Genomic DNA, 23,595 nt, shown 5'->3' with positions numbered 1-23,595 from the left:
TCTTCCCTTCCCACCACACACACTGATATCTCCCAAGGGAATTAAAACAGAGCATGACACACATAGTTGGTACTGAACAAATATTTGTTAAATAAAACAGCTATGCATTAAAAAAAAAATGCCTTGGAAAATAACAGGAAGGGACTGTTAAGAATGGTAAAGAAAGGGCTCATGGAGAAAAAAATCATGTGAGTTGGTACCTGACCAGGTCTGGAAATACTCGGTAGATGACAATTCTAAGCAGAGAGCAAAGATCAGAACTGAGACGAAGCCACTGAGAGTTGCCTGTGAGTGAGTGAGGAGGATGAGCAGCATTGGACACATGAAGTCCTGGTCATAAGGGGTCTTAAAGCTCAAAAGAGTACATTAAAGAATTCTAATCACAGCCCTGCCAGATGGCTCAGTTGGTTGGAGCGTCATCCCGTACACAGAAAGGCTGTGGGTTTGATTCCCCATCAGGGAGCAGATCGGAAGGCAACCAACATGGACGTTTCTCCTCTTACGTCAATGTTTCTTTGTTTCTCTCTCTCTTTCCCTTCCCCTCTCTCTAAAATCAGTAAGCATGTCCACAGTGACTGAGGATTTAAAAATAAATAAAAGAATTGATCACAGAAGTGACATCATCTAGTTTGTGATTTTATAAAATCACTTTGCTGGCTATGTGAAGGAAGGACTGGAAGGAGCAAGGTAGGAAGCAGGGAAACCAGCTACGAGGCTCTTACAGACACCCAGTTGAGAGAAGAGGGTGGCATACTCTTCTCTACTTAGGATGGACACTCAAGGGTTACACTGGACGCATATTCTAGAAGATTTCAGTATTAGTTGTGATTTTCATTTTGTCATTTTCAACTCTTTGTTGTTTCTTTCAAAAATTCTCTTTATGAGAGCAGGGATTGGGTCTATTTCATTTACCCCTGTTCATCAAACCCAAAGGATCACAGGAACACTATGTTTACGGGGCCACAGGTCAGAATCAGACATGGTAAGTCAGACAGGGGCTGTCCAAGGAGAAGAGCCATTCTTTATAAGACAGCAAATATAAAAAGTAACAAAGAGAGTACTGAGGCCCATTAAAATCATTAAACATGTGTTAAGAATGAGCCCGGGCCTGTTTAGTAATATTAGAACATGGCTACTGCCTAAGACTTTACAGAAGCACAAATGGCACCATTAGATGCTTTTGTGCAGTAGGTGATCAACTTATGGAATTAGTACTCAGCTGAAAATGTGAACGATTCTGGAAAGGTCTAAATAAACATGAATAAGGATGGCTGATCCATGATGAGTTACGATAAGGCATAACTATCATGAGTCTCTCAGTAAATTCTGGTGTTGACGAAGCATCCATTTCACCCCTTCCTCAGCCCCAACCCCCCCCAAAAAACCCACACTTACACATGCAATTCCATTTGAGTCCGGCTCAGAATAATATTATTTTTTTATATAGGCATAATATAATATATCAGAGATGCTTTGAGGGAGATGCTACATAAATGTAAGATATTATATATGTATGCAAGTGATAGAAACTGTATTTACAGATATGCCTCTGGAATAAAAAAAATTAAATCTGGAATCTCATACTGCTGGCATTTCTCCCAGGGCAAGAATACATTTAGTGTCCTATTAAATCAAAGGATGGTCCACTGCCAACGGCCGCATGCTTTACCAGCAGGTGTTAACACAGATTGATGCGCATGTTCAATCACACTTAACCTGACACCGGCCTTCCTGAAATCCATCACACCGAATGGAAACGTTTTATGTGCTGCATCTTCCCACCCCCTTTAACGCAATAACTCACCAGGTAGAAATATAATTCACTTAGCATTTTTAAAATCCACACTTAAAGCATTTTCTGGGGCTAAAAATTCACTGAAATGAAATACACAGAAAATGGAACTTGTTAAAAAAGATCATGTAGGAAACCTGACGGGAGTCATTTTTTGATTATCAACTAAAAGCATGGGGACCAAGAATATGATATGTAACAAAGAATATGACATATAGCTTTGTGTGAAGTACGGTAAAAGCAATATTAACACAGAAATAAAATGTAAGAGCATATCATATAATTCAAGTCAAAATTTAAAGTTGGGTAAAGACTTCTATTCCTCACATTTTTTCATTTCTCAAAGAAAAAAAATCAAGGCATGTGTTTGGAATCACTGCAATCTGTCATCTAAAGATAAATGATGCCCTTTTATTGGCTCAGTATTGATACATTTATGGATATCCTATTGGGAAAAATATTTTTGAAATCAAAAGATCTAAACTGAAAATTGATTCTGAAAATAACAAGCCATGTCAAGACTGTGGCTTTGGGCAAGTCACAATCTCCCTAAACACTTTGGTTTTGCCATCTTTAAAAAGTAGCCAAAGAACTCTCCTTCCCCACATTGAGAGAACTGAGATAAAGTCTATAAAACTATTTTGTAAATTATAATCTTTTGTGTACAACCTGAGGTACTTACTATAATTCTATCTAGTTTAAAAGTAACTTCAAACATGTTTGTGATCAATTGACAAATTCAATTTTGTACAAATAGAAGATTTTATAATCCCATAAAGTACTTACCACTTCCTGCTCTCTTAATCTAACATATTATAGCCCTTGGCAACCATTTCACAGACTGACAGTTATGTCTTGGGAATCTGTATCTTCATTAATATCTAATCCAGAGAGTCTTTTTCCCATAAAATGCTATTTCTTTATATAGACTAATTTGTATTTTACTTTGTCCTAGCACAAAGCAAAAACAGCAAATGGTCCCACCTGTGGTTAACCTGGTACAATTACCACAGATTGTGGCTCCAGCTCTACACTCTAGGTCCTAGTCTAACTAGTCACGGAACCTCGGCAGGTTAGCAAACCTCTCAGAGCCTCATGGTCCCCCCTCCACATAAAATGGAGAGAAAAGCCCCCACACTCCCACAGCTGTTGAGAGTGAAGTGAGAAGGTAAATATAAAATGCTCAATGGGACAATTTATGTGCTCATTAGCCTTTTCCTGTTATATCTTTTTGGCTTCTTCAGATCAACACAGGAAAACTAAAATAATAAAAACAAAATCATAAAACTTTCAACCCATAAACAATACAAATATACAAATAGGTGCTGTCACTTCCTGGCTCCCACTGCAGGAACCTCCTGCCTCTTCTCTCCTCCTTCTCCCTGGCTCCTCTCAGAGGACCTGCACCTACCTCTCCCTGCTGATCACAACCCCTAGTGCTAGATGCCTCAGCCACCCCCAGGCCTGATGGCAGCTTTCTCTGAAGGCTCAGATAGGTGCACCTCAGCCAGAATCAGTCCCTACTTCTAAAGGGCAGAGACAGAGACTCAGAGTATTACCAAAACAACAATGAGGTGAGAAACAGTGAGAGCAATTGCTAGGGAGCAAACATGCACCCAATGCTTCCTGCCAGCTGGTCATGGGATTCCTGCTGGTGGGAGATTCCCACATTAGAAGACTGGGTCCAAAAATAAAATCAGGGTTTGCAAATTCAAATGTGCACAGGGGCCAGTGAAACTAATGCAGTAAGAGGAGCAAAAGGAACAATAATGTGAGGAAGGGGACTATACTAAAAGTCTCCAGTGGACATTCTTGGAATTTGCTAGAAGAGAGTTTGAAACAAGACTATGTTTATTGTACAATTTAAACTTGTGCACCAATATTTAGACATGGCCAGCAGCACTCCAAACTGAAATTTATAAATCCTACAATTGTCCAGTGAATAAGAGGATATCATGACATATTTTTATATATTAAAAATTGATTTTTAAATAAAAACAAAATATACAGAACACTGTATAACCCTGTTAAGTAATTTCTTCATTTTCATTTTCCCAGGAATCATAATCAAAGTGACTCAGGTGAGGTTCTGGTGACCTAGAAATTGTACCCCAGTTGTAACAAGGCCAGCTTCTATTGGCTATGGCCAGTGATTAACATGCGGGCAAGTGACTTGCTGTAGGTCATCCATCTTGTAATATGTGGAGAAAGGATTGTCACCCAGGCAGACGGATGCCACATACTGCATTTAACTATGCTGCCCCACGTCCTGACTTCATTCACAAGTCTAAGGTGGACACATCAACAAAACCAAGGAGAAGAGAAGTAGAAAAGATGGCCAATTCAGTACTTCCACTTCTCAACCTAATTAGACAGGCCATGATCCAACTCTACCTTTCACAAGTAACTGGACTTAGGCAGAGAAAACCAATTTTGATAACAATATAAAGATGCCTTGGTGCTGTAAACCTGAAATTAATACAAAATAATATTAAATGTAAACTGTAATTAAAAAACAAAATTTATAAATAAATGAATAAATAAATAAGCCCTGGGTTATAGCAATTGTCCAAAATTGAGAATCTAGATAAAAACCTTTTTTTAACTTCTTATGCCTTTGGTGCCTGATTATTCTGGAGATGGTTAATAACTATCATTGCATTTTTTTCTTAAGACTTAAGAGATTTCAGGTGGTGACTAAACTTGCCTAACTCCAGAACAGTCAGACGTCATACCCTGAATCCTTAGTGGTTTTAATTTATAACAAAATAAGATTTAAAAAAATGGACTTATATAGTATGCTTTAAACATGAAACAAACTGCTAATATGTAGACAAATGACAAAAGGACTATAGTGTATGCACACATCAGTTATATTAAAAAATGAAAACAATTAGTTCAGAACAGTGATTATCATGAGAAATTCTGGGAGAAGAAAATAACTGTCAATGAAATGAGCATTGTCACAAAAGTTAACATAAGACAGTGACAAATTAAACAACTGGAAACAAAGCTGCCACTTGCACAGATCTCAGCATGGGGTTAATAAGTGAGTCTAATCAGTTAGTGCAAGCATGACATATTCCATACTTAGGGACAAGTGCATGGTCACACAAAGGATGTCAAAAAGTAAAGAAGTGAATCACTAAATGAATTCATGAATGAATCAATGAGGCAAGCAACCAACGGTCCAATCAAAAGGTAACCACAGAACTTTCTAGGTAGAAGAACCAGCTGATCTGCTCCTAGCCTCAATATAAATCTCACCAAAAAAGCATAGACTTGGAAAATCATATGTGAAATTAAGCATATCATTAAAATTATGATAATGGGATTGAAAGGATGGCAGTGAAATCCTTCTTACGGGACCTCATGTCCGCCCTGAGCATTCACCATATGGGGCTGCTCCCCATCTGACCTTCCTTCCCTCTCTTCTTGCCCCTCTCTTCCCATGCGTATCTCTTCTGACACCTCCAATGAGTCTTCTTAGCTTTTACAAAAGGAGCTAATTCACAGCTTCTTTTATCTGTGATAAACTGACCAATCCCAGTGTGTGACGGAGACTTTGGCCTTTGTACCTTCTAGGTCATTCTTTCTTACCAGGTGCTCAGCAACTAACTGAGTTTTTTTCCTGTCAAAAGGGTGGGACTTGGGGCAACCTCCAGGCTTAGACTGTTACAGAAGAGCCCAGGAGTTTCAGAAAACCAGCCTCTAAATACATCCTAATAGCATAAAAATCTTGTGTGTATGTACATACATATACATACGCACACACAGGCACCCGTGTGCATGCTCATTTACTTAATATTTACTGAGCATTTTTATTTAATCCTGGCATGAGGCAAAGTTCTTTATGTAGATTATTCTTTTAATCCTACAAAATAGGAGCTAGTACTACCCTCATTCTACAAGAGGCATAGAAGGTAAAATAACTTATCCACAGTCACAGAGCATGAACCTAGGATAACGAGTAATATTTGAACCCAAGCCTAGTGATGAGGAGTCAAACCTCTGCAATCTACTGTACACATTAAAATATGGTTAAACATCTAGATAAGAAAACTGGGAATTAGTTGACAGAGTGACAATAACACAAGAGACAAAAAGAGATTTAAAATCAGAAACTTGATGACCAAAAACAGAATACTGCATTTCCTTCTTGCTCACCACCAAGAAGAAAGTATTTTTCTTTAGCTTCTCAACAACCATAAAGAAAAGGATTACGAAGTATAATACGAAGAATTTTAGAATGGCGTATCTACTCTTTCTTAATTCTGTTCATTCCACAAAATACACCTGGAGGGAAATTCTCAAGTCATGACATCATTTACTCTCTGAATATTATTAATAGTTGTTTCCTTCCACCCTTGAAAGCATGTTAAAAAGAACACATATGCTTATATTTCTGTAATAAAAGCTACCACTGACAACTGGTACAATGAGTAGGACACTAAGCCACTGGCCCCAGGTGTATGTGACATTGCATACATCCCTCCCATAGACCGCTCCAACTCGTATAGATAAGGTTCTGATACCTAAAACACTTGCTTCACTGCATGCCTAGCTGACACATGCAACTTCCTTCTCCAACAGCATATATCTACAGAAGAGTTCCCGTGACTGTGCAGAAGCCACAAAACTAGCAATGATTCCATCCAGAACAAGTAACTGAACCCTGGAGAACTTAGGGAAGAGACCAGGTAAAAATATACATTTCACATTTTCAGCTCATAGGACAACTATCTCATGAGTGAGTAAGAAAATGCAAAAGTGGAGCAGAGAATTGCTCAGAGCTACCAGCTCTGAAATCACCATTAGGCTGTTTATTCTGGGGCCTCATCTATTCTGAGGCTAGGAGGGATGTCTGCCTTTCCTTCCTGCCCTACCAATGCAGGCCTTTTCTCCATTCTACTAATTAAAAGTGGGTGAAACCTCAGTTAGTCACTTTTTCAGAGGACAAGACTAGGTGTGAGCTGAAAATACTGGTCTCAAAAGAGACTGGATTTAGGCAGGCTCAGGAGATGTCAGTTGTGTCTATTTCACTCCTTTGCTGGCACAATTAACTACACATGCTGGGAAAAACAGTCTTCCTATGAAGCACAAGCATCCCACAACACTAGCACTGAAGCCATCGTGGGCCCACCCAGGGGAAGCCACAGCCCTTGACCTGGCCACAGATGCTTGCCTGGGATCCAGCCTGACCCATAAAGGTACCCGATCCTTCTAGCTTCAGTGTTAAGAAAGCACAGTGCTACACGGATCACTCCTCCAACCTCTATGGTCACATCGGAGGCATCTTATCCAATCTGTGGCATTACATTTTGCTGATAATGCCCAAAGTTATCTCTGCAGCCCAGATCTCTCCTATGAACTCCAGATTCTAACTTACAGTTGCCTTCTTGATTAACAGTCCAAAAGGCATCTCAGACTTAGGACACCCCAAGTCTGCCCATGACTAACTCCTCTCCTCTCCCCATCTCCTAATCTACCCTTCCTATTATCTTCCCCACCCTTTTAGTTCCCCAGGTCCAAGACCTCACAGTAAATCCTCGCTCTTACACCCCTCATCTAAATCATCACCAATTTCTGTTAGTTCTGCCTTGGGGACAGACCCAGAATCTGACCATTACTACTAGCTGGATAAATATAGAGGGGCGGCATTCCTTCTGGAGGCTTCAAGGGAAAATCCATTCTCTTGGCTTCTTCAGCTTCTGGAAGCCTCCTGCATTTCTTGGCTCATGGCCCCTTCCACGCATGACTCCAACCTCGTGACTCTGTCATCACATCTACTACTTAACTCTCTCTTACCCTCCTGCTTCCCTCTTTTAAGAAACCTATGACTATAGTGGGCTTACTACCTGGGTAATGCAGAATAATCTCCCTATCTCAAGATTCTAAATCACATCTGTAAAGTCCTTTTTCCATGCAAGGGAACATAACCCCATGTGATTAAGATGAGGGCATCTTTGGGGGGCCATTATTCACCCTCCTACACCATCTCACCCCAAGTAAAAGCCAAAGACCTTACAATGCCCACAAGTTCCCCGGGAATATATTCTCCACTTTCTAGCTAAGCTTGTCTCTTCCAAATCTCCCCTTCGCTCACTCTGTTCCAGCTACACTAGTCTTGCTGTTATTCCTCAACACACAAGCCCATCTCAGTCCTTGTCACTTGCTGCTCCCTCTGCCAGAGAAGTTCTCTTCCTCCTTTAGGTCTCTGCTTAAAAGACACCACCTTATGAGTGAGGCTTTCTCTGCTGACCCTGTAATAGTGCACCCCCCGGGTCCCCAATTTGGACACTCCCTTCCACGCTAATTTTTCTTCCTAGAGCACTTCTCATAATCTGATGTGCTATTGATCCACCTGAGGGGTGTTTTATCTCTTGTTGTATCCCCAGAAAATAAAACATGAAGCCAGGACTCAATACAGCTGTTGAATATGTCAATTTTACTTTACTAGAAAAGGAAATTCCTTGGAGACAAGACCTGGCCTAAAGTAGGAGCTCAGTAAATGTTTGAATGAATGAATAAATGGATGGGTAAAAGACAGACCCAATTTACATCTAATATTCTATGGATAAACTGGACTAACATAAAATCAAGTGAGTTCTTGTGTAGGAATCAGGAATAATGGTTAAAGCATGCACAACAAAAGGAAAGTAATACAATTACATATTAAAGCTCCATTCCAGCCCCTGACTATTTTGCTGTGTCCCTGCATGCTCAACTGGATTCCCTTGCTTGGCCCAAGTACTCTTACCAACAATGTTTCTAGTTAATAGCTTCGAACTTATTTTTAAAGGAAATTTCACAGAAATCTCAAGAGCATTTATCTTGCTTTTCAGATATGTAAAAAATAAATATACAGGGAAGAGACCATTACCCACACTTTAAAATGCAAACAGAACAAACCTACATCCAGTGGATGCTGCTGGAACAGATATAACAAGCTGCAAGTACATCGGGCCCTCACGTTGGTCCTTAGCCACGTGAGCTCCTTGTGTATCCAGCACACAGAGACACTCCTGCTGTGGCTAGGTGTTTACTGGGGGAAGAGCCACGGCAACAATGCAAATGGCTTGGAATGGAACAAGGAAATAGCAATTTGTTTCCTAGAGGTATCTCATCCGCATTTTGCAAAATGTTACTCTTGCCCTGCTGCTCACACACCAGCCAAGCAGGCCATGCAACTGGCCATATAGTGTCATCTGTCCTCCTGCCACTGCCTGGGGAAGTGAGCCAGTGCTGCATCTTGTTCACACTTGGAAACCACTTTCTAGGAATCCTTCCACTGGCACAAACAGGAAGGCGGACACCACAGTAGTTAGGAACGTGGACCTGGAGGACAGCCTGTCAGGGCTTAAATATCACTTCTGTGACTCACTAACTGAGTATCTAGGAACATGTCACCTACCCTCTCCAAGCCTCTGTTTCCTCATCTCTAAAAAGGCAGCTTACTCTGCTTATGACAATTACAGGAGAGAGCACAGGGAAAGCACTTATAATTGTGCCTTGGCACACAGGCCTTAATGCATACTGGCTATTATTATATCATTGTCTATTATACTTGACTTTTTAAAAAGAATCAGTGTTTAAAAATAAATAATACATCTGTCTTTATCTTGAGTTTAGATTAGTAACAGAAACTCCCAGGGGTTTATCATTTATTTCCAGCTAAGTGTTTTCCTGCAATTAGGGAAAACTGCCACCAGGCAGATGTTAAGATTAAACTTTTCTAGATATGGCTTACACAAAAAAATCGTTATTTCAAGACTTTCTCCTTAATTCTACTGCTGAACAAAAAATATATAAGGTGTTATGAGAAAGCTTAAAAGAAATGTTAGACAAATATGATAACATGCAGTATTTAAATAGGATAAGCAATACAAGTAAGATTTTAAGATACAAATACATAGGTATGTATAGGTTCAACTAGATTTTTTCTAACAAATTATCTGATAGAAATCACTGATTAATGCCCTACATTGCCTCACTGCTTGACGAATTAAGATAAAACAAAATACACTTCTTTTTCATTTCTCCTAATTACATTAACCAAGGATGCACAAAGTGAGCTTTAACAACTTAGACAAGAACTAGTCTCCTGCAGGGAAATTCTGATTCGGTAGGTTGGGAGGGAGCAGGTATTTGTTGTGCAAAAGCTCGCCTGGTATTATTAACACTAACACCTATGGTTACCAACCACTATAAAGAATCTTTCTTTTGACAAGAAACTTTCTGCCTTAAAAGGTTTGCAAAGCCATTTTCTTGATCCTGTAGCCTGCTCCTAAAGTGAGACTGGACTGCTTGTAACTCAGAGAAGGGAAGGTGTTGAGTTACTCCTCTGCCCTTAAAAGCAGCACAACTCTCTCTAGACCTTTTACACTGACAAAGGGCTAAAGGAGATGGGAAGAGTGGGCATAAAACTTTGCATATGTTCCATGGAATCATGTGAATGCTTTCCCTTTAGACCAGGACTGCCCAACAGAACTCCCTGTGCTGATGGAAATGTTCTCTACCTGCGTTTTCCACACGTGGCTATTGCGCACCTGAAATGTGGCTCATGGCTTCCAAGCTAAACAGCACAGCTCTGTACAGAAGTCAGACTCTGTCTGCTCACAGCCTTCCCAAAACCTTGCTAGTCTATCCGAGGGTCTCACTTCATTCATTCATTCAAGACATATACCTTTGGCACATAGCAGGCACAGGGGAACAAATAGAGAACCCCCTGGTCTCAGTGTGCTTACATTCTAATTTATAACTGGTCTCTTTAAAATCACCAGACTCATCTGAGGTTCCTCTTCAAAGAACTTTGGGTTAAATGTGTTTTTTTTCTTAAATGATGGTATTCTGCAGCAGAAAAGCAAATAGTCTCAGTTTGAGAAACAATGCAGTTCAATGTATAGAAGAAATTAGAGGATACCAAGGGTGTGCACAAGCAAAGTGAACTCATGAGCCTTTTCTGGAAAGGCAGCATAGCCTCAGCCACAGAAGAATAGCTTCGGGCATTATTTCCGAGAAGGTCATGAGCCCATTCTGGGCCACTTAAGTGACGAGACAGAGTAGTAAGATTCAGCTGCCAATGGGACAGGACTGAGAAATTCCTAGCTAGAACACAATTTGAATTCCCACTGGAAGTAGAATCAGGATAGAACCAAATTCATGGCTGGAAAAGGTATTTTCAAACATCTGTAAGAAACACTATTTGGCAAAAGTTTTCAAGAGATTAAAATTTAAAAATACGGGATTAAAAAAAATAAGAGTGATGGTTTCATTTACAAACATGAAGCACATCCCCAGCTAGTAAAGGAGGAGTCATAGATAAGATCATCACCACTAATCCCAGGCACTTTTCACCACAGGGTGCAGGTAGCTGAGCTAGGTCATCTTTCATCAGCTGTCTGGACACTGCAGCTGCAGCTGCTGAACACAGCGTCAGGGCAGGTCAAACCAGCCACAGCCGAACTCCGCTCAAAGACAAACGCTAGTAGAAATGATCAAAACTGGGTGCCTCTGTGGAGGGTACTTGCCAAGAGAAGAGAGGGTTTTTCAGAATTGCTGTATTTGGATAATCGGTATAAATTAAATCTAAAACTGAGCTCATTTATCAGCAAGCTTACCGAGTTCTGGGGGCAGAACGGTCAGGCGGTTCCCCTGAATGTGGAGCTCCTTAAGCTGAGTAAGCTCCCCGATTTCCTTAGGCAGCGAGATCAGGTCGTTATCCCTAAGGCTGAGCTAAACATAAGAAAATAAGGAGTTATCAAAACAATTTCACATAAATTCCCTTAAAGAGGCACTCAACATAAACTGTGTTCTCTTCCATGCCCTCTCTTCTTTAAGCCTCAATCCTTTCAATTTATTTACAAGGGTCTACAGATGAATAAGAAACAGTATCAAGAGTAGTGGTTTATTCCTGCAAAACGAACCCGACTCCTACTCAAATTGACTTGATTCTACTCCTACAGGGGCTGCAGAAGTGAATTGATTTTCTCAGAATTTAGATAAATTACTTACTATCTGCAACTTTGTGAGCTTCCCAATATCTGGCGGCAGGATTTCAAAATCGTTGTCACTTAGATAGAGTGCACGCAGGGTGGCTGCAAATTAAACAGCAATATATAAACAGGGTGGCATGGAACCCAACCATTTGAGGTCCGATCAATACAAAGGAGTCAGCTTTGATTAATAACCCTGGCTTGGTGAAAAGCCTGTGACATACCTAGGGCTCACAATAATAACAAGCAGGTCAAACTTAGATTTACTGGCTTATTGTGGGGCTGGTGTGTTCAGGAAAACATCTATATCGAAAAGGACTGACACAATTAACAACTATGGGCACCAGTGGTTTTTGGCACAAAGTTTCAATACGCTTTCAGAAAAGATAGCTATTTTTCTCCTATTACTTCCGATTCACATTTCTTACTCCATTTGCATCCAAAGCAAAACAAAGAAAGCCACTGTGTCACTTATATCAGTACTTAGGGCAAAAGGACTATTTCATGTAAAGTATGTTAAAAATAAATCAACAATTAAAGTCCTTCCAGTGGTGGAGGCCATAATCACCGTTCACTGTTTCCATAATCAGACTAATTACAGTTGAACCCTGAACAATGTGGAGGTTAGAGGCAATGACCCCTACACAGTCAAAAATCCACACATAACTTTTGACTCCCCAAAACTTAACTACTAATGGCCTCCTGTTGAGCAGAAGCCTTACGAAAAACACAGTTGATTAACACGTATTTCTTATGTTACATGTATTATATACTGTATTCTTACAATAAAGTAAGCTAGAGAAAAGAAAATGTTATTAAGAAAATCATAAGAGAAAATATATTTACTGTATTTATTGAAAAAATTCTATGTATACGTGGACCTGCACAGTTCAAATCCGTGTGTTCAAGGGTCAACTGTATCATTACTTGTTCCTATAGCCTTAGCAACAAAAAGAAATGAAGACAAAAGGGGCTAAAGAATGACATGGAGTTTAAAAATAGAGAAAATCCTAACTTAGGCAGAATACCAGTAATCAGGAATTTGTTCACGATATTACACAACGATAACATGATCAAACTGCTAAAGGCTAAAATCTTAACAAATTTTTTTATCCTTGACCAAAAAGGAGTTTAATGAGATGTATGTTTTTTTGCTGTTGTTGTTTACAGGTATTCAGTTACATTCGAATGTTTTAAAATTCGACAGAATTGTATGTTAATTTATGTAACAAAAAACAATCTCTTCCACAACCCAAGAATATACTTTAGAGTTGCTTTCACACGCTTGAGAAAGTCTGAGAGTATAGATAAGGTAAAAAAATGTAACTTTAGAGGCTAGCTCAGAAAATTTAGTATTTCTGGATGCGGTATGTGTCACTATTTGGACAAGCAGAACACTCATTGAAGGAAAACAACTCTTTCCTAAATATTTCATGAGTTCTTGTAAAAACCATTTTTTCCTAATTTTTATGAGGATTTGCAACAAGAGGCTGTTTGCATATGAAAAGATAAAGTATGTTTAATTGTATACTATCAACAAAAGAGACTACATCAACAGAAGTACTTTTTAAAAGGCTCAAAACAAGAATTATGACTAGAAATTTAAAAAATTCTGTCAGTTGTTTATTGATAGATATTTTTATAAATAAGTGATTGGAATATCTTTGGGCAAATACCCTATAAAAAGTTACCTGCAACATGGGAGGACACATATACATTTTTTTTGCATGTTCCTTAAAAAAGAAATTCAAACTCCTTAACTAAGTATCTCATTTAGATACACAATCTCCATCAGAATGTTAATATGACATTCCTAAGTCCACTTCAGTGCTGTGGTGTCAGATAACTATATATCAAGTACGCATACTGCTGAGTATTGAGAAATATTCAAAAGGGATCTGCAAAGAAAAAAAATATATATGCCCAATAATTTCTCTTGGAGTTTGGGCCCTGGCAAATAAATTTCACTTTTAGAACGCAAAGTACCACTTTAAGGAGATTTATAGAAGTAAAAGTTTCTTACTCAGGTAGAAGAAGTTTCCAGGAAGGGAATTTTCATTCAAGTTGTTGTAAGTCAAATCAAGGACCTCAAGAGCTGGGAGAGAGCCAAATCCTCGAGGCAAAGTGTTTAATCTATTCATGCTGTTGGTGGGGGGAAAAAATTCAAGATGTCACATACAAAACATTATGTTTAGACAAAATACTCAGATCACCTCTGTGTCACAGGCCTAAGAGCCATGTGTGAGGGGCTGAAAGTTTAAGAGGTCATAATTCTATAATCACTATGTTATTTAACCAGCCTAGTAATTTTAGTCCAAAAATCTATATGGCCTGAAACATTTGAAAATGTCTTAGTTATCATTTTCTCCGATGGCAATGCTCAATCATTATATTACACAGAAAATTAAATCATTACAAGATATCTGTCCTTCCAGAGCAGGGGTGGGGAACCTTTTTTTCTGCCAAGGGCCATTTGGATGTTTACAACATCATTCAAGGGTGATACAAAATTATCAACTTAAAAATTAGCTATGAAAAAAGCTCCTAGAGTTATTGAATTTTGAGTCCTGCCGGTGGTTGCCTTGGCAGGGCCAGACCAAATGATTTCCCAGGCCGCATAGAGCCTGCAGGCCGGACGTTCCCCGTCCTTGCTCTAGAGAAAAAGTTCCTTATGAATATAGCAATAACAACACCTCAAAAGAGACATAGTTAGCTTTGTAGTTTTCCAACCTGACTTTATTTCACTCATTCTTCCCAAAAGGAGGGAGGGAAAAATCACTCTTTTGTTCTGCAACTTCTAACATTCGAAATGATCTCCAATTAGAATGGTGGTTATGAGGGGCTTAGGGAGGAGAAATGGGGGGTGGTTGTTTTAGGAGTGTAGTTTCAGTTTTGCATGATGAGAAACTTCTGGAGATTGGCTGCACAATAAACTGAATCATACACTTGAAACAGTTAAGATGGTAAATTTTATGTTATGTGTATTTTACCACAATTAAATAAACATGTGTGTACATACACACACACACAAAATGTAAGGGAAATTATTTTTCTATTATTCTTTTATCATTTTCTTCAAGACCCTATTTTTCTTAACATGGTTCCCTTTGCGCATAGTTAAAAGTTGATTTTAAAATCATTTTTTTTTAGAATCTAATACAGACTGGCAGATGTTGAAAGGTGGGAGGGACTGTGACACTACAAATAATTCTAGACACTGATCCTTCTCCTATGAGCTACAATCCTGTCCACACCCACCGAGGCCTCACAAGAAAGAGTGACCTTCACCTCTGGATGGGTAGAAAAGTCCTAGGTTAACTTTACATTTAACAAAATAACCCCCAGGATAATTTGCTGTAATGATAACTACTGACATTTTCTATGAAGTCACAATTTGTGAGTCACATTTATATCAAGTATTTCACCTCAATCACCAAAACTATTGTGTAATATAAGCAGGACAGCACTTATAATCATCTATGTAATGTTGAGATGAAGAAACAGGCTGAGAGAGGTTAAGTACCAAGGACTTTTGACTCAACTGATGAGGGTGACTGGTGTCTGAGAGGAACCAGCACCTCATGGAGGCCAAGGCACTCCCAATCCTTAGACTCCAATGCAAGGATCTGAGTAAACTGAAGGAAAGGTTAGATAGTGGGAAATGCACAGAAGTGTACCTTAGGTCAGTGATTTTCAATCTTTTTCACCTCACAGCACACATAAACTAATTAGTAAAATTCTGCGGCACATCAAAAAATATATTATATTATGCATCTGATAAAAACAATAATTTTTTTTTTTTATTCATTCACACTGGAAGGCTGTTGCTCTGTTGGCTGTTGTCATTTTTTTTACTTGACAATCTAAGGGAAAATTTAGTCAGTGACCCTGACTAAACAATCAGTTATTGCATGTTTAAAAAATTTTTGTGGCACACTGGTTGAAAATCACTGCCTTAGAAGCAAGAGGCACCTCACTGAAGAGAGAGTTCCCATCTCATCTCCAGCATAAAGCGGGCCTGAATCTACTAAACTGCAGGTTTTCTTTCTCTCTGAGTGATAAACCAATACCCTCAATGTGTCCCTGTGCAGCTGATAGCAGTGACAGGAGTAGGCTCACTGACCTGGTGGGCAGAAAGGAAGCCCTAACTGAAATGCCTCAGAAAGTCCAGAGGCAGTGCTGACAACAGCCCCAGCTACAAACAATGCAAGAAGCAGTGAGACTACCGGTGGTTCTCTCGACACCAGCACACGCGTAAGCACCAGAAAGAGTCTATGTCTCGGCAGAATGATGGGTGGCATGTGCTGGGTTCCCCCACAGTGGGCACTAACATCCATCTCCATCTACACAGGTGGGACATGTGTCCGCAGGGCCCCCCTCCGAGAGTGCTGGCAACTCAAGGTGTCCATGAGAGGTTACAATAGGGCAGTGAAAGAACAGATCTAGGTCTGAAGTTCAGCTCTAGCACCTGCTCACTGGATGACCTTGGAGAAGTTGTTCAGCTTCTCTGAGACCCAATTCCTCTTCATCTGGAAAATAAGGCTAGTGATACCTTCCTGGCAGGATTGCCAGGAGGATGAGAGAGAAAACATGTAAAGCACTTAACACAATTCTCATGGGTTCTCGAGAAATGATAGCTATAACTACAATTACCTTTCAGAAGGAGGTCTGAAAGGAACTTTGACTCAGCCCCAAAGAGGCAAGCTGCCCTTAGGAGAAGATCACTGTGGAAGCCTCAGCTATCAAGGGTGGTTTTTCTATTTGCATCGAACCAGCTTACTCTCAAGTCATTCCATGGTTGTGACTCAACCATGCCAAGTGGCATCAACTCTTTGTTTGCATGTGGACTTTTTCCAAATGAGTACTGGAAATGGGAAAATGCCTGCATGTGACAAAGAAATTTACAAAAGCAAATTTTTCTTTCTCTTCCTCAAAAGCCACAGGAATGCCCATACCAATGCTTCCCTTTTGGAACATTTAGATCTCTGGAGGTCCTCTTGGGCTCCTATTTCATAAAACCTTCCTGGCTAAAGGCAAGAATTTTCTCACCTCTACCGCAACCTGCTCATATACTTAGCAAATAAAATAAAATAAAGAATCCAAATCCATGAACACTCAGTGCTGTGCCTAGTGAAAACTCCTAGCTCTTCATGAGATGAGTTCTAGCCTCTCACTAGTGGAAAGTTATTCCAGAAGAGTTGGCCATGGTTCTCTCAAAATGAGATTATCCCTGAAATAATTATTAACATTAAACTACATAGCTTTACATTTTTTTTAAAATAACTCTAAAGTGAGCCACATTTAAAGAATCAAGAACATAACTCAAGTTTCCTTTACTTATTCAGATGACCTAAAAAATCCTTTCAGGTCTTGCAATCACGGGAATAAACAATAAATACCATATAAAACTTGAAAAGGAGCTTCGGTAGAGCGAGCCATTTGGATTATGCACACACACGGCCTAACTGCTCTACTGTAGTGTCTCCAGTGTGTGTATTTTCATTTTGGCTGCTTATTCTAAGGAGTGCTCTATATATCTTGCCTTAAACAGAACTGCATAGGTATAATTCTTTATGCCATTGAGGACAGAAGTATCCTTTATTGAAACCCATCTTAATTTCTTTCCCAGAGAACTAAGAATTTTGTTCAAACTTTGACAGCCCCATCTATGTAGCTAGATAATTAAATACAGAAAACTTTACACAATCAATAAAGCACTGAGAGCCAGAAATATGCAAATAGCTCCCAGGACAACAATGAGGTGACTAGGATGCATTCAATAAAAAAGGAAAGTTTACAACTCTGTCCTAAGGCATCTGGAACCCAGCCAAACAAATCCTGAGCTCATGGTCTTCCGAACCTGTCTCCATCTGTATTTCTATTTCAGCTGCCCACAGCAGATATCTAGGTATCATCCCATCTCATCCATAACTGTCTTGTTAGTTTTACCTCCTCTGTATTTTTCACATTCCCTCCCCTGCCTCCAATGTGACTGCCCAGGTTCACCAGGAACATTAATCTAGCATTCTCAAGGGGCTCCTGACCTCCAGCCATACCTCCCTGCAGCCTCTCCTCCACACAAGCCTTAATACAAAAATCTGACTTCCTCATCTCATAGCCACTACTCCACTGTGCAAACTCCTCAGTGGTCAGCAGGATAAAACTGGAGCTCCTTTACTTGACACACAAGGCTCTTTATTAGCACACTGACTCCTTGCTGATGATTTATTATTTAGTCTGTTTCCCCAATTGTGATGTATGCCCCATACAGGCTAGATGGACACTACCTACAATATAGCCTGGTACACAGCTGGGAATTCAAGAAATACTCATTAAATGAAGAGCAGACATTCATGCTTCTCTTCTTATCTCTGACCTTACCATTCCCTCCCTCATACTTCACACTGAGCAACACCAAACAACCTGCAATGCCTGGAATGTGCAGGGCTCTGAGCTTTTAAACACGTCATTCTCGCATCTGAGATGTCTTCCCTCTGCTTGGGAATGTGATGAGAAATAGCTTCTGATGCAAGTCTGGGCTCAAATACTAACCCTGTAGGATCTTGTCTCCCGAGAATCTTCCCTGCAGACTACTGTGCTCCTAGTCCCTCTCCCACTGCACTTCTAGACCCTGTCACACATCGGTGGCCCAGCTGTACACTGTCACTGTTCGCTGACAGGAGGCTCTGCCCTCATACTCATAGCCAGGGACTATGACTTTCACCACTGGCCTCCAACACTACCAAGGTTCCTGATGCAGAATAGGCACTTACATAGTCACAAAATAAATGAATTAATAAATAGAACAATGATAATAACAGCTAACACTTATGTACTGCTTAATATGTGCCAGGTACTATTCCTAGCACCTTATATGTAAATAACTTATTTAATACATGAAAAAATTAATAGTAAGGATAGATCTAGTTTTATATATCTAGTACATGTATATAGTTTTAGATTCTTTTTACATGCAAATTAAATAGTATGAAAATAATTATCAAAACAAAGATCTAAACAAAGATCCTTTCTTGGGATATATAGTCTCCATACTTACAGGGGGAAAAGTTATCTGATCTAAAGTGATATTTCCCCTCATTTAAACACCACTTCCCCTCTGACATTTGGAAAAAGAATGCTCATGGATCTTAAAAAGATAATCTCTCAACCAGAATAAACATCAAAATAAGAGTGTCTAACCAAACTCCCCATGGAAAGAATAAACTAAACTAAAACTCATTTCATGAATGAGATGACCCCCCCATGATTGTTTCTTATTAAATTGATAAATACCTGGCCAGCTTCTATTACCACTCCATGTAAATCACTAACTTACTAGAGCATTTAATGACTATAATTTCATGAATATATTACTTCTCACAGTGAATGAAGAATGAGTGGGCAGGTTTATCTGAGAGCTACAACACTGAAGCTGGCACCCAGAAGTCCAAGCTCTGGGTGGTGTCTATGATGTCTGTTGGAAAGGGGTTCTCTGTGTAGCTCAGCCACTAATCTTAGAAGCAATCAAGAGCAAGTCACTGCAACTTTCCGAAAGGCTTGGCTTCCTCTCCTAGAAATGAAAACAGTAATGCCTGCCTGCCCTCCCTTGTAATGGCTGAGAGGGTCAAATGCTGGCATGAGGACTTTGAAAACTGTAGAGTAATATTCAGATGCAAGATATTATTCACTGCTACCTGCTTCTGCAACCTCAGCTGAACCAAAATTCCTCTCTTCATCTTTGTATAAAGATAGACATAGGATTAGAACCTCCCAACTACATAACAGATTTGCAAGATTCAATAAAGCCATGTTAAGAAATGTACACAGAAGGAAGGTGCTTTGTAAACTATTTCTACTTAATACAGAGAGCAAAATCTACCACATTACAACTGGGATGGACAGTTAAAGCTATGCAAATAAGTCCCTTCAGGGGTAACATCCCTGAAATAAAATTTTATTGGAAACAAAATACAGTAAAAAAAAAAAAAATCCCTAATTGCACCAACAATTAGCTTCTCAATTAGTTCTCAAATAGATATGCACTAATGTAGGCCATTGTAAGAATGTATTAAAACAATAAAACTTTTAAAAAACCTAAAACATAAAATGAAATGAGGAATCAGTTCTCCTATGCAGAAATATAAGTGGTCCCCCTGCCCCCGCCTACAGCCGTACCCCCTTACTCTGCACTCCCTTCACCTCCTCCTCGCTTCCTTCCACTGATACTCACCCGAGGTTCAGGTGCTTCAGTTTTTGAAGGCTGCTGATCTGTGTGGGCAGCTCCTCAATCTGGTTATTAAAAAAGTTGAGCACTTCCAAATTCTTCAGTTCTGCTATGTTTGCTGGCACAGCTATGGAGACAAAAATCCCGATTGTGAACACAGGGACCTCACTCCTCGCAAGGAATGCCAGCAACACACTGTATTTTTCTTCATATGAAAGAGAGGTGACCATCCAATATGACCATCTAATTCATGTGTACTTAGTTTCTGTAAGTTTTTTGTAAGTTGTAACTCAACACTGAGCAGAAAGGGAAATGTTTCTTCAAAGGGTAGAGAATTTCTTTGCCATAAACAGCCCATAAGTGAATATTATGAAGCATATAGCGTTATAATTGTTATACAATGTCTAATAAGGGCACAGCTTCCTTCCTTTTGGTTCCCTTGCAGTGAGTGAACTCCAAATCCCTTCCTGAGTGACCATACGTTCATCAAGCTGTTTCAATAATCTGGTATCTGAAGAGCTGTTCTCTTCACACTGCACTAAATCACAACAATTTAAGTTCAAACTTAAATGATGAAATATTCAACCTACCCAGTCTCCAGTTTTGGCCTCTGGCCTTTGTACCTTGATCAATACACACACACACACACACACACACACACACACACACACGCGCGCGCGCGCGTACACACATGTTACATCAGATTAACAACAGATCAATGCACTGTTATTATACAGAAATATAAAAAACCAACTCAACAGTAGCATGATATGAATACTAGTATGCAGATCAAAGGTTAACATAAAACAGTAGGGGCCTGAAAGGTTCTGCCTTCCCAACAGTATATACCTGCAAATACATATTTAAAAACAAAGGCATCTTTACCTCAAAAGTACTAACTCTCAATTGGAAGCAGAAATACTTCCCATAGATTGTACTTAAGTGTCCATTTGCTGATTCAAGCTTTCTATAAACATTTTATTGGCCATGAGCTTGTTGTCCATGGTTCATGCAAACATCAATACCAAGACTATCCAGGTAATTGAAGCCACTGACATGGGCCTTGGGCACAATACACAGTGTTTTGTCTCATGTCAGGACATGTACTTCCCATCCCACCAGCTCCCTCCAGGGAATGCTCCGGACTGCTGAGAAAACACAGAGCACCTTTGCTTAGAACCACAACAAAGGTGTGTGTAAAATTCCAAACAGACATCTAAAATATTTACAGAGAGAGCCATTCCAAGAACTCCAGCATGTAACTCCCAGGGGAATACATAAAGAAAACTGGCGCACTTGTTCAATTCAGTTTTGGGATATCATTTTCAACTTTATGAAATGTCTAAGGAATCGATGACATGATTTCTTTTAGAGGGAAGAGGCTTGGTAAAAGGTAAGGGAAATGCCTTTTTTGGGAGAAGGGATTGTGAAGAATACAAATCATTCTAGACTAAGGCACTAAGAGGCAGTGATTCAGCCCGGCCGGGCGTGGCTCAGCGGTTAAGCATCGACCTAGGATCCAGGTGATCGGGGTTCGATTCCCGCTCAGGGCACATGCCCAGGTTGTGGGCTCGATCAATGACTCTCTCATCATTGATGTTTCTCTCTCTCTCCCTCTCCTTTCCTCTCTCTGAAATCAATAAAGATAAATTTAAAAAAAAAAAAAAAAGAGGCAGTGATTCAGATGGAAAATGGGCAAGGCATAGATTTGTTAATGAAGTGGCTGGTGGTAAGGGTGGAGACCAAAGCACAGATTTTAATGGGATAATCGAGGCAGCTGGGAATTGCCCCCCAAAAAACACATTCTTGGACACCAATATGAATGTATTGAGTCCTGCCTATACAATTTGATTATAAAAGCACATTTTTAGATGTGTAGTCAACAACACACTTTTGTGCCAATGAATGGTGTTCACTTTGTGTAAAATAATCGTGAAGAAAATCAGGCTGTGCCTGCTGAGTCGCCAGGTATCAGCTTACCTGTTCTGAACCTGGACCATGAAGTGTGTGAACTCCACAGATGACAACAACATTGCTCAGAGGCCCACTCCCTCTCCCTGTTCCCCCTCCAGCTACCACAAAGTTTCTCTCCCTGCCTTCATCTGATTAGTTTGAAGAGCAATAAAGAAACTTAGTGCAACCAGGAGAAAATGATGATCCCAATTTAGCCACAAACCAAGAATAATGCAGCCAGAATTACTGCTGCCTTCCCAAAGTTACTTTGCCAATGCAATTAAATGCTGGTCTGAAGGTATCGCCTTTTTGACAGGATGAGAGATTATTTCACTCTCCTTGCTAAATCAGTCCAATTTAAAGCCACAAATTATGCGAAATGTGATTTAGGGCTCTGTTTTGTGGACATAAACAATAACCCCACATTCAATTTACTAACCTCTCCCAGTCTTTTGGTGTGCATGTGAATTGTGTGTTTAAGACTCCATCCCAGCTACACAAGGGGAAAAAATTACACAGTTAATATTCTCCCTAAACTATAGAATTTTTCCTGCAGCCAAAGTAAAAAGCAAAAGAAATTAACATTCAGACCTGTCTGGATGGGATAACATTCGCTCTTTCAACCAATATTAGCAAATGCTTATTATGTGCACAGCACCATACTTTTAGCACCTAGCATTCCGATATTTTGGGAATAAAGTAAGAGAGGCATACTGTTTAAAGAAAGTAATCTACAAAACAAGGGGTATCAGAGTCGATAAATGGAAACAGGCCTAGTGCTTAGAAAAAAAAAACAACTCCAACAAAACTGTCCATAAAAAATAACCAGCTAACATAATAAGTTGTACAATAACTAAACCATGTAGATACATGGCAGGAACAATTTATGAACTGCTGTAATGAAAAGGTGGAGGCAACATGTCACTGGTCAGAATATTCTGGTGGAATTTTTCAAGATATCTATGTGACACATTAGAGAGAAGTAGCATTTTTAAATATAACTAAACAATGACCATCCAGGTATTTCTTATTATGCATCTGTAATGTTCCTTTCTTATCAGTTGGTCCAGATTCTGACTGTGACCCCAGCAGTACACATGTGGCCTACAGACACACAGAGCTTAGCACACCAAAGAGAGGGCAGTGTAATGCAAGGACACGGGAGTCCCGACCTGGCCATATAAGGCTAGCTTTGGCCTTGCCTGATCACCCCTTAAACTCTCCATGTGTACATACTCAACTTCTCTGGGTCTCATTGCTTCCTCCAGTCTGAAATGAGAAGGCTAGATTATGACTATTCCTAAATTCTCTACAGCCTGGCTTTGACATTCTATGATTCTAAGAAGAGCTGGATTATGAAAATCAATGATATGGATTTAAATAATGCAACAAAGGGCTCCCTCAATTAGGAAGCTCAGTCGTGTAGAACTGTGATTACGACAAAGAATTTAGTTTTTTAGTATCATTTTGTGTCTAGCAATGATGGCTGCTTTAATTTTGAGACTTCAAGTTGCTAGATTTGAGAGAAAAGTCCCTAGCTACTCACTGGTGACATTAAAATCATTAACCTAATACACATGTCCCTCATCCCCACACAATTCTGGGTAAGATTATAATAATCAATCTTACCC

General features: G+C 39.7%; 1 protein-coding gene across 5 annotated transcripts in view; it reads right to left on the bottom strand.

Annotated features, from left to right (window-relative positions):
* Positions 1–23,595, bottom strand: part of RSU1 (Ras suppressor protein 1) — a 170,578-nt gene that overhangs the window by 113,774 nt on the left and 33,209 nt on the right. For all 5 annotated transcript variants that reach the window (XM_081143585.1, XM_081143586.1, XM_081143589.1 and 2 more), the window contains exons 4-7: positions 20,018–20,138; positions 13,811–13,929; positions 11,807–11,889; positions 11,413–11,527 (exon numbers count right to left, since the gene is read on the bottom strand). In XM_081143585.1, coding sequence (XP_080999711.1) covers positions 11,413–11,527; positions 11,807–11,889; positions 13,811–13,929; positions 20,018–20,138 — 438 coding nt within the window. The remainder of the gene's footprint in view (positions 1–11,412; positions 11,528–11,806; positions 11,890–13,810; positions 13,930–20,017; positions 20,139–23,595) is intronic.

Source organism: Miniopterus schreibersii, assembly GCF_964146895.1.
Source record: "Miniopterus schreibersii genome assembly, chromosome: 1".
NCBI lineage: Eukaryota > Metazoa > Chordata > Mammalia > Chiroptera > Miniopteridae > Miniopterus > Miniopterus schreibersii.
Note: the sequence above shows the minus strand (reverse complement) of the source record. Positions and strands in the feature narration are given on the sequence as shown.